General features: G+C 40.7%; 1 protein-coding gene across 8 annotated transcripts in view; it reads right to left on the bottom strand.

Annotated features, from left to right (window-relative positions):
• Nucleotides 1-16,108, bottom strand: part of MAST4 (microtubule associated serine/threonine kinase family member 4) — a 464,303-nt gene that overhangs the window by 84,417 nt on the left and 363,778 nt on the right. For 5 of the 8 annotated variants that reach the window (XM_014549223.1, XM_005857968.2, XM_014549219.1 and 2 more), the window contains one exon: nt 11,997-12,128. The exons of the other annotated variants lie outside the window; for them this stretch is intronic. In XM_014549223.1, the coding sequence (XP_014404709.1) occupies nt 11,997-12,128 (132 nt within the window). The remainder of the gene's footprint in view (nt 1-11,996; nt 12,129-16,108) is intronic. 8 annotated transcript variants of the gene reach the window in all.

Here is a 16,108-nt window from a genome sequence, read left to right as displayed (position 1 = left end):
AGTGATTATTAGAAGCAAACATAAGATCCCTCTAACTATTCTAGTCATTCCTCATTGCAGAAAAGGGACCTGTCCATTTGAGGATTTATTCTATTTAGTTCTATACATGTGTCCATGATATTTTTAGCGCAGGATCCTAAGTAATTGATGGATGGGGTGAAGGAAGCTTGTTTCATCCTTGAGAACAAGCTTCTCTGAGATTCGGTAGGTGCAAATATCAACCTTTAGAGAATTACTACCTTAAGGAGCCACAGTTATTAATTACAAGGTGTTGAACCCTTCAGAGATGTCGGGGTGTATTCAGGCAGTGTAAAAAAGTTGTAATTACTCTCTCAAAAAGCAAGACAGGGTCTTTAAGGCTCTCTGAAAAAAAAAATTAGGTATAATTGGAGCTTTGAAACATAAAGAATATGGAAGATAAAGGTATTCTGATATAGAAACTCTGGCCAACAGTTAGAAAATTGTCTGAATTTTGCTCTTTCCACTTTTTTTTTTTTTAGCATTTTTGTATATATGGACATTCATATTGTCCATAATTTCGATAGTTTTGTAAGAAGAAATTATAACATTTCTGAACCTCCTGGTGGTCTTCCTTTATTGTGTTTCTTTACTCCTAAATTATTTTTTAAATGCAACCGTATTTTTATAGTACTTTTATGGGTTCTTTTCTTAATTAAGTTTTTTTTTAACTATGTGAAACTTTTTGGGTGTAAGCAGTAAAATAGCAGTCTACTTTTTTTCCAAATTGCTAATCGATTGATTCAAGACCATTTATTGGCTTGAATAATCCACATTTTCTCCAAATATTTAAGGAACTAATTTGATGCAATTAGGGCAGGGCAGTGATTTGTGGAGAGCATAGAGGATAAAGAACAAACTAGAACTCTGGCCAGTGTGGCTCAGTAGTTGGAACACTGGCCCACATACCAAAGGGTCACAGGCTGGATTCCTGGTCAAGGGCACATACCAGGATTGCAGGTTCAATCCCCGGCCCTGATAGGAGCATGTGCAACCAACCTCTTTCCCCCACCCCCTCTCTCTACCTCCATCCTTCCTACTCTTTCTCTCTTAAAAAAAACAAAACAAAACTCAAACTAGAAAAGTCTGAGGACCCCTTGGAAATAACCTTTAGGGCAGTATTCCAGGTGAGTCATCACCTGGGTGGAACCCTGAGGTCTCTATTTTTATCAAATACTCCAGGTGATTCTTAGGCACACTATAGTTTCAGAATTTGAGCTTTAGAATGGTGATTCTTTTTTTTTTTTAATATATTTTATTGATTTTCTACAGAGAGGAAGAGAGAGGGGCAGAAAGTCAGAAACATCCATCAGCTGCCTCCTGCACGCCCCCTACTGGGGATGTGCCCGCAGCCAAGGTACATGCCCTTGACCGGAATCGAACCTGGGACCCTTGAGTCTGCAGGCCGATGCTCTATCCACTGAGCCAAACCGGTTAGGGCAAGAATGGTGATTCTTAATTTTGGCTCACTTTATAACATAATAGTCTGGGGAACATAAAACAAAACCCAATGGCCAAGTCACACTCCAGTCCAATGAAATCAGAATGGGGTATGGTGGGGGGCAGGCATCAGTCGTTTGTGAAGCTTCACAGGTGATTCCCATGTGCATTCAAGTCTGAGAAAGAATGCTTCAGATTCCGCTAAGAAAGTGAATTTTACCGATTAAGTTGTTCTCTAACTTTCCTATGTATCAGAATCCCCTGGGGAGCTTTTAGAAAGCTATATACTGATGCCAGGCCAGACACTTGATGTTTCTGATTTAATTGGTCTGAGGCCTGAGTTTTGTGTGTGTGTGTGTGTGTGTTTTTTAAGTTCCACTGGTGATTCTAATGCACAGCCAGGCTTTAGAACCCATAGTAGGTTCTTAAACCATAGAGTGCATCAGAATCACCTTGAGGATTAGGCCATGGATTCCTGGGCACCCGCACCAGTGACTTAATCAGTAGGTCTGGGTTGGAGCCCGAGAGTTTGTATTTCCAACTGGTCTCCTGCTGCTGCTGCAGGTGGTCTGGCGACCGCACTCTGGGAACCACCACACTCATGTATATCAAGGCAACCCATGGGATGTGTTTCTTTAGTTAAAAGACATAATTAAGTGCATGTCTTTTTTAAAAAAATAGCTTCAATAATATGAGGGATTTGATGGAGGTGGCACAGGCAAGGAGAGCAGGCACAGAGAGGGGGCCCTATCTCATTCTACTGCAGAAGCCCCGAGCCAGGGCTGGGGAGAGGAGTCAGGTGCAGAAACGCATCAGAGGCAAAGTCAGACTTAACAGGGAGGGCGTATCAGAATATGAGGCCGAGGTTGCCAGCTCGGGGAGCAGCGGGTAACTTTACTGAGTGGCTGCGTTAGTCTTCTAACAGACCGGTGGTGGTGACAAACGCGGTATTGGCAACAGGTGCTGCTGGGGCATCCTCAGACGGAAAGAGTTCCAGTAAATAGCATCGCGTGCTCAGGAGGAGGGCCAGGTCGAAGGGAAAGCTGTGGACATCAGCACGTGCGCGAAGCAGACCTTGGGCAGTGAGTGCTGGTCATGAGTAAAGGGTGTAAACAGAGGGATCCCAATAGTTAAAACGGGCAGGAAACAAAAAGGAGCCCATAAGGAGGATGGACACACAGAAGAAAGTGTCACAGGGAGCCAGGGAAGAGCAATTTCCAGGAAGCAGGAAATGCTTCCCGGCACCAAATGCTGTGGGGGTGCTCAGGCTGAACACAAAGAAGTCATTGGACTGGGCCGGCGAGGACCGCGGTGTCAGTGGAGCCGGGCAGGGCAGCGCCTCGCCTTAGTCCTCCTCAGCGAGTCTCGGCCAAGGATGGACCTGAGCTGGTTTCCCCAGGGGCTGGGGCAGGAATAGCTGGCTGTTTGACCGAGATACAACATAAAGATAATGAATAACCACATCTACATTTGGTTATCCATTTAATCAAATTATAATTGTAAAGGTAAGAAACTGCAAGTGTTACAACAGCTAATCATTTCATAGAATGATTTAAAAACCTAACATTAAAAATGTGCTATCAGGTGGAAAATGGACTAGATAATGGCTCGGTGAGGGCTTAGTTTTTACAGTTTATGATATGAAGCCACAGCAAAACAAATATTTGATGTTTCCCCTACAGGATAGAGGTACAACTTGGAGTCTCAGAACAGTTTTACTTAGGGCATTTTTAACTAACATCTTTTATTTATTTATTTATTTTTTTTACCAAAAACATTCTACTAAATAGCTTAGTAATTTGAATAATGTTTTCCAACCACAATTATTCAGAACAAAAAGAAAAAAGATTGTTATTCAGCAATCTATGTCACAACACTCCAGTCTCTCCCAGACCCCACACTCCCCCTGGCAGACTCAGGCCTTCCCAGGTGGTGGCAGGTAGAAGCTGGTGGCATATGCCCACCACCACCGGGGGCTGGCCAAGGATGAATTAGACTGAGGGCTAACTTTAGTACTGCGACCGATATTGGAAAATGCTAAACAGGAAGCTGTTTAACTGCTTTAAACTGGAGGCAGATGGAGGGGGGGAGCAATGTGCACCTGGGATTTTGCGGGTGCAATGTTTAAAATCCATAGAAAAGGAGCTGCTCACTTTGGAAATAACTTCAAAACCCAATTCTAAAGGTAACACATGAAGGACTTGGAAAATAGATTAAGTTATAACGGTGAAATTGGTAATCCTACTAATGTAATACTGTGGCTTCTCCTTCTGTCTGTTTTTGATAGTGTGTGTATATGCAAAGCATACTTTTAAATAGGATCATAAACCATATTCATTTTTTGTATCCTGCTCTTTATAGTTACATTGTAATTATACTTTTCCTATGCCATTAAATATTTTTTACTGTGATGATATTTTAACGGCTACAAATTACTCATTATACAGATGGATCACAATTCAACAGTCACCCTTCTTTCTATTTAAAGTTTAGGCTATTTCCAATTTTGTACTATTACAAATAATGCTGCATTTAACAACCTGAAATATACTTCTGAGTACTTTTGTTATCATTTCCTTTAATTATATTCCATAAAGTTCAAGTAATAGTTCAAGTGATATGAACTATTTTTAGGTTTCTTGACATAAACTATCACTGTGCCTACTAAAAAGATTGTCAACTTAAAATAATGTACTGAGAATACCCGTTTCACTATACCATCACCGAAAATATTTATTACCAGGTATGCTTTTTAATATTTGCAAATCAGGTGAAAATGGCATTTCATTATTGTGATTTGCATTTATTTGCTCGGTGAGAGATTAAACTTTTCACTTGTTTACTGGTCATTTCTACTTTGGTTGGTGAGCTGCCAGTTCTTGTCCTTTGCCTGTTTATTCAATGAGGCATTAGAATTTTTTCTTACATCCATTTAAAAGAGCTCTTTATAATTTCACTAGAGGCGCGGTGCATGACATTCGTGCACGGGTAGGGTCCCTAGGCTGGTGATCAGGGCTGATCAGGGCCTTCCGGCTGCTAGCCGGGGCCTTCCTTCCTTGGTTGCCGGCTGCCAGCTGGGGCCTTCCTTTGTTCCTTGCCACCCCCTGGTGGTCAGTGCACATTATAGCGAATGATCGAACTCCGGATTGAACTCCCAAGGGGACACTTTGCATATTAGCCGTTTATATCTATAATAATAAAAGGGTAATATGCTAATTAGACCATCCTTCCTGACTGATGAAGCTGGGGCCAGAGGGAAGCCAGCCCGGGTCCCGGGTGCCTGTGGGTGGCCCAAGGGAAGCCAGCCCAGGTCCTGGGTGCCTGCGGGCGGCTGGAGGAGGGAAGCCCGGGTCCCAGAGGGAAACTGGTGCCTGCAGCCGGGGGAAGGAAGGCCTACTCTTGCATGAATTTTCGTGCATCAGGCCTCTAGTCTATATATATAAAAGGCTAAGTGACCATCCATCCATCCAGTACATATGACGTGCACTGGCAATCCCATATAATAAAAGCCTAATATGCTAAGTGTCCAACCGTTTGACTCGCTATGATGATGCACACTGACCACCAGGGGGCAGATGCTCTGACCCGTAGGTTAGCTTGCTGCTGGGGTCCAACCGATCGGGACTGGGCGAGATGGGCTGGACATGCCCTGAAGCCCTCCTGCGGTCCCTCCTCAGCCCCGATCGTGCACCGGTGGGGTCCCTTGGTCTGGCCTGTGCCCTCTTGCAATCCGGGACCCCTCGGGAGATGTTGGAGAGCAAGTTTCAGCCCGATCCCCGCAGGCCAGGCTGAGGGACCCCACCAGTGCACAAATCTGTGCACCAGGCCTCTAGTATATAGATAATAGTAAACATCTGCCCATTATATTTATTGCAGATATTTTCTCATTTATTAGTGTCTTAATTTTGTGTATGGTGTTAATTCCAGAATTTTAAACTCTTAATATTCTCTATCCTTAAAACACATCATAAATGGTAACAATAACAACTAAATACCTGTAAATCTATGTGTCTCCTTTTGGAAAAGTAACCTCTCCCCCACCCCCTCTTCAGGTGGGGGCCCACGTTCTTTGACAGAGTAGGACAGAAGAAACATACATGAAAAGCATGAATCCAGACACTGTGTTCGGGCCCCAGAGTGAAGAGTGAATCATAGCTCACTCTGGGGACATCCTAGATCGTTCCTGATCCCTCCAGAGAGCACCTTCAGGGCCAGACCCCGGGGCCTCGCTGGGAAGGAGGCAAGAGGCAGTGAGCAGGGTTCCAGACCTGGTCCTGATCTTTATCTTCAACTCAAGCAAAAAATTACTCTCCAGCCCAAACTGTGACAAAGGCTGATGTTCTCTGGCTGAAGCAAAGGTGGACTGGGGGGGGCTGTGAACCCCACTCCCAAATCACCCCTCCTACTCCCTATGCCCGAGGCAGCGCCCCTGGAACTGTTGTGGTCTGACCCACTGGGGTTGACTTGTTATAAAATGCTGTTCATTTCCCACATCAGCTCTAAGCCAGAGGACGTGCACTAGCTGAGGAACCTGAAAGGCCGGTGTGCCAAAATGAAATACCACAGGCTCCCCCAAGTGTGTCCCAGCAGACGGTCACAGGATGCCACATCCCACTGTCCAATCCACCCAGAGACTCTAACAAGCCCATGTTTGAATTTGCTTTGAATTTACACACTATGGTGTCCTATCATTTGAACCACATCATGAATTCAGATTGGTTATAATAATACTTTAGTCATTTCTTAAAACCTCACACCGCTTGGCACTTTATAATATTGCAAATATTGTCACATACAATCCTTCATTTGAGACTGCAAGGGCCAGTTCTATTTCCATTTTAGAGAAAAGGAGGTTGAGACCTAGGAAATGTTCTGCTCAAAGGAGCACCGCTGATACCTGGCAGAGGTGAGCAAAACCCAGACCCAGACCCAGACCCTGACCCTGACCCTGACCCTGACGCTGAGGCCCAGTGTTTATTACATACACCATTTAGTACTTGACCAGCTGTGAGAGATCTCAGAATTAACAGGGCTCGGTGACAGGATGCTGGAGTTACACAGTAGCTGGAGCTTTCTACATGAGGGTCTAGCGCTCCATGCCTGGGAAAGCAGGCACACAGTGTGAAGTGAGCAGCTCTCCAGCTTCCCCTAATAGTCCCTTCCTCATCTACCTCACCAACTCGCCAGGCCACCATGTCACTGGGCACAGAGTTCCTGGAAGTTTAATGGGACTAACTATTGTTTCACCCGGAGAGAACACACTTGAGATGCACTGAGATACACATCAAGTTATTTTGGTGCCTTCACAACACATTCTTGATGCTTATTAAATGTCATTTGCAGCAAGCATTAAGGAGCATTTCCTGTGGACCCAATCTCTGACTCTTAGGGCCGCAAAAATGGAAGTCAGACAACAATGGACGGCCAACAATACAAATACAAGACAAGCCCTTTAAAGAATAACTTCCCAGATTAAACTGAGAAACTAATCAGTGCTGGTCACAAAGAATTTTGTATAATACTATTCACTACAACATTACTTATAAGAATAAAAAACTGGAAGCAGCCAAAATATTCATTAGGGGACGGTAACTATCACACATTCATGAGCTGTAATATCTTGTACTCATTAAAACCAAGCATTGTGGGGGAAAAGACATTTAATGATATGTAAAAATCTCAAAATAATATAGAAAGAAAATGATCTAAAGAAAATTATATCTATGATCCCATACTTACACATATATACACAGATGTATGTTTACATATTAATTTATGTTTACATGCACAAATTTATGTAGTATACACAAATGTAATAGATATTATAAAAATGTCAATATATAAAAAATACACATTTAGACAAAAAATCCAAATGTTAAGTAGTTAGCTCTGATGGAAAGAAATATAGATGATTTTTATATTTTCTTTCATTTTCCAAATTACCTACAATAAATATGCACAGCTTTTATAAATAGAAAAAATGGGTTTGAAATACAAGTTTTAGAAACCTAAAATAATTCAGATTTTTTTAAAACAAATCTCATCTTTTCTTCCTAAACTCTATGACTGTTCTTGTACGTACACTCTTCTACATTTTCTCCACCTCTTTCTTCCCTAGTCCAAGGAAACCAATTGGGCTCGCAACTCCAAAGCAGAGGTGTGTATGGTAGCTCTTCCCTGTAGCTGAGCCCTCTGAACTGGTGAGGGTTACCACAGTGCACGCACACCCAGCATCTCAGGACAAGCTCTGTAATTCACCCACTGGTACTCCTAACATAACAGCTTAGAACTTGACCAGCCTGCAATTTGCATGGCTTTTATAAAGAAGCACTCACATATTGCTGCAGTAAATACACAAATTTGCAGTAAAGCATCATTAAGCCGATACTATAATGATGCCAGAGTAAGTTCGAAGATAGGGATGGTATTGCTATACGTGATATTTAAGAAAATGCTCTTTAGCATATGCAGTTAAATTGGAAATGTAGATTGCTAACCCTCTCTGGCAGGTTGCCCAATAGGTAAAGGCCACTTTGCTTATGCTTAACCTTCTATCAGGGGCACTGGGCGCTTAATGAAGACAGAGGGCTGATCCCCATGCAAATGGAACCCCCACCTCAAGTTCTTTAGCTCTGTGGAACAGTTCATTTTTCTGGGACCCAAATCCATACTCTTGCCAGCGACTGGGCTTCAGGTAGTCTGTGTTTACATACAGCTGAGGGTTACTAACTCAAGTTCAGAGCTAACCTGGGCTACGCTGGTCCAGAGGGTGGCAGAAGCACCACAGTACCAGAAAAACCAGTCACGTGACAGTCCCCAACATGGTCCAGTCTCAGAGCAATAGGCTCTGAAACCTCGAGGGTGAGGAGAGAATAGATTTAGCAAGGATTTTAAATGCACCTTCTATTTTCCAGGTGATCATTTATCATTGATCTTAGAATAAAAGGAACCCTCAACATAAAGGAATCTCCAATTTTTCTAATAGTAGATAAGAAAGGAAGTTTTTTTTTTTGGAGGTGGGCAATGTTAATAATATAAGCTTTCAGGGGTTTAGAAGACATATACATGTCATTTATATCTTTTAAAATAATGAAATATAAATCATACTCTATCAATTTGATAACCACTGGCTCTTCCTGGAGCCCTGTCTTCCCTTGGATTCTGAGACACTACATTCTCCTCTTGCCCTCCCGCCTCTCACATTGTTTTTTCTCAGTTTCTTGCTGGATACTTGTCCTTCCAGAACCTCTAAGTGTTTGCACTGTAGACTCAACCCCAGGTTCTGTCTTCTCACTCCAAAACTTTTTCTCTCAATGATTTCATCCCTTCCCAGGGTTTTAAACACTGTCTATGAACAAACTGGTATCACCAGCACAGATTCAACCCCTTCAGTTCCACACCCATAGAACAACACTGTTTGTCACTTAGGTAGCTCACTGGTATCTTCAATCCATTATGCAGCAACATGAACTCTTAAGCATTCAGCTCCTATCTGTTCTCCTTTCCTCCGCCCTGGGAAATGCCCCTGCCATCCATCCATATTCTCAGCAAGACAGCTGGAAGCCACCTTTGATGACCTCTCCCTCACCCCACATCTAATGTATCACTAAATACTGTCAACTCTAACTTGGAAAACACGCAATTAAGATATATCTATTACTTTAGCAATCAAACCAAATCAAAGCAAATCCATAGTTGATGCATAAACACAAAAAACTGCAACATTTTGATTTAAAAAAAAGAATAAAGAGTCTTTCCTTATGGATGAAAAACTCATGTACTAAAACAAAACAAAACCCCGCAAACTAATACCACTTTTGGTAACACAGAGGAGCTTTAAAATTAAATTTAGACATCAGCTTCCAAAAGCTTCAGTTTATAATGGAGAAGCTAAAAAGCTAACTCAGAGGCCATTCAGGTTAAATTCTACATTTAGAGAGCAGGGGAATATGAAAGATGTCAGTCATTAAATTATTATTAGGAATAAATTACACATAAACATTGCAGTCTTCTCAAAGGACCAAAATGATAAACGGAAGTCACAGGGCAGAGGGATCTTCATGAAAAAGTTAACACATATTCATGATTCTGGTATATACCCGTCATTACTGATTCCACACAAAGCAATACCCCAACGAGGAAAACACGCTGACGTCAGTCCATCTGATTTTATCATCCTTTTTCTTAAGCAGGAAGGGCAAGATGTGTCATTGCTCAGGCCAACAATTGGCAGTTACACAAAGGCTAAGGATTACAATATAAAACTGTGTGTGCAGCATGGAATAAGAAAGATGGCATTCTCCATAATTCAGAGAAACTGACTTATGAAATAACTGAAATCACAGAACAGCTTCATTGTAAAATTATAAAACTTGGGCACACACACTAGATTAAGAAACTCTGGGTCTCAGTCCTTCTGAAGGTTTTAATAAAACCAGATGAGTCCCGGGTGATGTCCCACCCAGGGCTGACTAAATGATTTGCTGATTGTAACCTACATGAAATGAAACCTCTGAGGAATAATACTTCAAGGTGCTCTGAACTGAACACAAGTTTTATACGGTTAAGTTGATTTTGTTGTGATCTGCTTATAATTAGAAAAAAAATGCCAATGAGTGACCATGTCTTTTTTCTTGAGTAGAAAAAGAAAGAGTGGTTGTATGGGGCATCAGGACACTTAATTTCTACTACAGCTAACAATCAATTTGCCATGACTCCATGGGCACACAATTAGCCTTGTTCTATTACCCAAATAGAAAGAAGCTAAGAATACATTTGTCTTGGACCATCATGTCTACTTGGCCAAAGGAGTGACTGCCTTGCTGAATGAACACTTTTGTTAAAGATCTCCAAAGCAGATTTAAACAGTTTGGCAAATAATATTTCAAGCATGAAAAACCTGCTAATAGCTTTTGAATGAAAGTCACAAAATAGATAAAACAAAGGCACTATTACATTCAAGGCTCTGTTCCCCAGTTTCACCTTAGCCAAGGAGAAATCTTCCACTGATACCTGAAGATCATTCATCTCTATTGACCAAGCTGTTCCCACCAGCAAACTAAAATTCATGAGTAACAGCTTGCCCTCTGAGTGTGGCATGTGAACCTAATGGTACTGCAAACATCTGAGCAGAAATGTGTAAGTGCATAACCTCCCCTAGTTGTCTAGGGTGTAGAGAAAAACTGTTTTGATGCCTTTTTTTGATTGCTATTGTTTCACCTTTGAAGGCAAGATTCAGGAAAAATCTTGTAGTGAAAACCTTGGTCACTGCTTGGAAAAAACACCACCCCATATCACATACTAAGGAGTATGAGTAAGGAAATGCTTCACTGATACCAAACTTGTCAAGCAAAGAGGGCAGGGAAGCAGCGAGGTCAGAGCAGGTGATGCTCAGAGCAAGCCCAGCCTCGTCCATAAAATGAAACTCTACAATAGACACAATGACGACAAAAACGGAAGAAATCAGAAAGAAAAATACTGACAAACTGTGCCACAAAAGAATGAAAGAAAAATATTACATTAATCAAAAAGTAAAATAACAAGAAAAAGCTAAAGGAGTTCATCACCACCAAACCAGTATTAAATGAAAAGTTAGAGGCTTTTCTTTAAGAAGAATAAAAAAAGATTAAAAAAAATTTGAACAACAAAATGGCAATAAATACATATCAACGATTGAATCTAAAAAATAAAACAAGCAAATAAGCAGAGCAGAAACAGACTCAGATGGAGAGAACATTTTGTCAGATGGGAGGGGGTTTAGGGTTGGGTGAAAAGGTGAAGGGATTAAGAAGTACAAACTGGTAGTTACACAACAGTCATGGGGATGTAAAGTACAGTATAGGGAATAGAGCCAATAATAGTCTAGTAACTATGTGTGATGTCAGATTTACAGGACATTTATTGGGATGATCACTTAGTAAGTTATGCAACGTCTAACCACTGGGGTGTACACCTGAAACTAATAAAATAGTGTATGTCAACTGTAATTGAAAAATAAAAATAATTTAAAAATTAACTTAATTTTAAAAAGTCAAACAGCGTATTACAAAAGGATATTAGTGACATTACAAAAGATTAATAAACAAGCACATTAAACATACTAAGAATTTACCTCAGCCCTACCTGGTTTGGCTCAATGGATACAGCGTCAGCCTGCGGACTGAATGGTCCCAGGTTCGATTCTGGCCAAGAGCACGTGCCCAGGGTACAGGCTCGATCCCTAGTTGCAGGCATGTAGGAAGCAGCCAATCAATGATTCTCTCTCATCATTGATGTTTCTATCTCTCCCTCTCCCTTCCTCTCTAAAATCAATAAAATATTTTTTTAAAAAAGAATTTACCTCACACCTGTTACAATGGCTATTATCAAGGACACAAGAAATAATAAGCACTGGTAAGGATTAGAGAAAAGGGAAGCCTTGTGCTGCACTATTGGTAGGAATGTCAATTTTAGGTCAGTTACATCTTCAAAGAGGGGCTTGGTGAACAGAGAAGCAGCAAGTACAGTGACGACTAATGATATATATACTAGATACTAACCTACTAGGTTATGTGAACTTTTTAAAGGCATTTCCTGTCTTGAGTAATTTCCAGAGGTGTCCAATAGGAAATTGATACTTCTTTCCATCTTTTCTTCCAAAAATCCTCTTACAAATGAATCTACGTAATCACCTGCGAATTCACAGTAAAACAATTTTTGAAGACACAAAAGGTTAGGTATTTTGGCCAATATTTGCTCTTAGGACTTTAAAAGCCTAGCATCACTAGGTCTCGGTTATTTATCTACAGCTAGCCTGTGGATCACCCTCTATAAGCATAATCACTTTTAGAGCTCATACTTTTACCATTAGAATCCAATACAATATGGAAGTAATATTGTGGTCGGCAGACTTTTAAAATGGTCTCCTGAAGATCCCTGTACCTTGGTTATTCAAGAAAATATATTTACACATATTCACAAGAATTTTTGCAAGGAGAAAGGAGCAACTTAGAAATGCTTAACTTTGGGGAACAGGAAGGTAACGAAATTAGCATATAGTGACTTTACAATAAAATAGGACTCTAAAAATAAAACCAATAAACAAACAAAATAATACCTATATTAGTTTTCTATTGCTATGTAATAAATTACCAAACATTTAATGGCTTAAAAAATGATAATCTATTTATTAATCTTAGGTAGGCTTTACTTGTTTGAGCTCAGGGGGCTCTCAATGGATCATAAAGCCAAAATCAAAGAAAGGTAGAAAACCACCAGCTCCCAGTTCCCTAGGAACCCTCACCCAGTTTTCCTTCTCAGGGTATCATGTGGCCAAAATCATAGTGTCAGCAGGGCAGGGCTCTTATCTGGAGGCTGGGAAAGAATCCACTTCCCAGGTCATACAGGTTGTGGAGAGTCAGATCACTGAGGTGACAGGACTGAGGTCTCCATTTCATCCTGGCTGTCAGCCTAAGGCTGCTTTCCGCTTCTGGACTCTGCCCTCTCCTAACTCCAAGTCCACAATTGCCACGTCCAATCAACCTCAGGCTCACATCTATCTCTAACTGCTCTGCCCTAACCAGAGAAAATGCTTTCTTTTAAAGGGCTCATACGGTTGGGTCAGGCCCACTCAAATAATCTCTGTATAAAAGATTATCTGACTTGGGACTTTAATTACATCTGCAAAATCCCTCCACAGGAGTACCTCAATGATGAATACGATAGTATATGAGAGGAACTGCTTCACCACAACTTTGCTCTTGTTGGATTCTACCAATTTTTAAACTGTTTTGACAATATGCTATGAACCATAGTATCTCATTATCCTGGTTCACATTACGATGAGTCAACATTTCACACGGCTATGAACCATAGTATCTCATTATCCTGGTTCACATTTCTCTTGGGATTACGATGAGTGAACATTTCACACGTTTTTTGTTGTTCAATTTTTTTTCTGTGACATGCCATTTACATCTTTTGCCCATTTTCCTCTTGGTGCACTCATCAATTTTCACATTAATTTACACAAGCTCTTTCTATATTAAGGCAATCCGATGTTGGTCAGTTATAAGCATGAGACATTTTCACAATTTTTCTTTTGATTTTGTTTATTATGCAGAAATTTTCATTGTAGGAGAGGCACACCAGTCTTTTCTTTGGGGCTTCTGGATTAAATTTCATGCTTAGTATCTTCCTGGAAATAGGAGCCTAGGATATTCAACCTTCCCTTTTTTATTAAAATGGGACTATCCTGTTCACCGTTCTTTGAGGAATCCCTGGCTTTCAACAAGCACTGCTTTGTGTGTGGAGATAAGCTGCAGAACACTGTGCCAGTATTCCTTTTCCTCAGGCCACAAATCAAGTTCTCATCTCCACCGAGTCACGTGATGGGCGTAAAGTCATGTGTCAGCGATGAGTGGCCTGACATATTATCTCTAACTAAGAAAAATAGAAAGCATAACTCTATATTTTGGGTGCACAAGCATTGAGAGAAGGCAGTTTTCCTTCCTCTTGTTTTCCTGGAGACTTCTAGGAACCCTCACCTGGCATTCTGTGTATCACATACACGACAGGGAAGGTAGCAATGGGCAGTCGGAGCTAAGAGGCGTGGTGAGTGGGGAGGCATTTCACATATCAAGGCATGAGAATGGTCCTTTCCTTAATTTACATTTTCTTCTTTTTATACAGAAATAAGAATCTACCAGACTGTGATGAATGCCATTTCTCACAAAAAGTCTGACAGACTTCTACAGCTTCTGGGTGAATAACAACCTGTGGGCTCCGTAACATAAGGAAAAGTACTCTCAGAACCTGAAAAAAAAAAAAAGGCTCCTCTCTGCCCACTCCTCTGATTAAATCCTAAAATGATGTTTGAAGGGGAAGGAATTCAACCCAAGTCTACATAGAGAAAAGAATTAAGAGGATCATTAAAGTCTTAACCACATTTTCTCTAATCTCAATATGAGAACTGAAGACAATCACAGTAATAAAGAGTAATCAAAAGGCACATAAAGTGTGGCACAATTACTGCAGAACACTATAAAGAGGAGTAAGGTTAATTTATTTTAATCACTATCGAATTATATGTAACAAATAGACTTCATCATTTACTCAGCACCTAGTATATACCATCAGGCCCTGTGATGGAGGAATATAAAGATGAAAAAAAGAATTTCAGCCTCCACTACGGTATATGGCCTCGCTTGCCCCTCTGTCAGCTTTTGATTTTATAACAATGATGTAACATAAATCTCCAAAGTATAAATGGTAACATTATAGCTGTGTATTCATCACACAGCTCTGGGAATACAATATTACCAACTGCTATCATTCTCCCTGATTATATCCCCCTCACAGCTCTCATGAAATTGGCCTTTAAAATTACTGTTTTCCTTTATACTCTTACTATAAACATATATGCACATAAACATACATATTTATGTGTATGTGTGTATCCCTAAACAAAATATTCTTTGTAGCATCATGTTAGCCTTATATGAATGGCTTGAATAATATCTTTTTGTACCTTGCTTTTGTTGCCCAATACTACCTTCGAGTTTCACCCGTGTGGATATGTGCAAGGCTAGTTCATTTTCTGCTATGTGCACAGTGTTCTGTGGATGACTGTGCCACAATTCATTTCTCCATTTTCTAACTGATAAATGCTTAGGTTACTTCAAATGTTCAGCTATTACGTAGAACACTGCTACGAGCAGCCTAGAGCATGCTTTCCTACGATTCTCTCTAGTTTTACCCGCGAGCGACATTTCTGAACTTTAGTGGTCTTGCTACAGTATCACAATTCTACCTTTTCTACTTTACCATCTTTTATTGATTACTATGAATAAAACAAAATGTTACTCCACAGAGGCAGCTACCTCTATCTCTCCCTTCTCCCCAAATAAGTCACGGATAATGCCCACTCTCAGGTTGAGTACCGCCCGCCCAAGCAAAAGGACTTCTGAGGAAGAGTCACAGCCCTGCTTTCAAAGGTGGAATCATCATCTGAAAGCCCCTCAGTGTGAAGGCAGAGTTTTCACAATAGTATAATAGAGGAAGTGCTCATACTGTCAACCCAGCATTCTTCACAATCCTGAAGACATCTTCCTAAAACACGGATCTTCCTCAAAATCCTTGAAAGGCATTCAAGGTCAAAATTCCTTCTCCTCTCTGCCTTTCGTTTCTCTTTCCACCTTTACCTTCTCTTACAATCAAGCATACACCTCCCCAGCTCTAGCCACACACTGGGAATTCCCGTTTCTACCTGTCAAAGTCTTACTCATCTTTCAACATCTTAAGCAAGTAGTTCCTTCAAACTCTCCCGGACTTTCCTGATTGGAATTAACCCTTCTCTTCTTTGCACCATCTTGGATAGAACTTTAAACATACAGCAGTTTTCATTGAAGTTTTTGTAATATGGCTCTATCTTCCTTATAATTAGTACCTGAGCCCAAGGGCCTCATCTCTTGAATCTTTATTGTCTCTACAATGGTTCTGGATGAAAGAAATAATTATATATGCCGCCAACAGGTATAACTTTAGAGAACACAATGCACATATACAAGAGGAGGCATGTTCTAGACTGCTTGTAGCAACATTGTTTGTAATAGCACATATGTGTGTGTATGTATGTATGTATACGTGTGTGTGTGTGTGTGTGTATATATTT

The sequence above is a fragment of the Myotis brandtii genome, unplaced genomic scaffold (genome assembly GCF_000412655.1).
Source record: "Myotis brandtii unplaced genomic scaffold, ASM41265v1 scaffold115, whole genome shotgun sequence".
Classification (NCBI taxonomy): domain Eukaryota; kingdom Metazoa; phylum Chordata; class Mammalia; order Chiroptera; family Vespertilionidae; genus Myotis; species Myotis brandtii.
The sequence above is the reverse complement of the archived record's forward strand: the minus strand, read 5'-3'. Positions and strand labels throughout refer to the sequence as shown.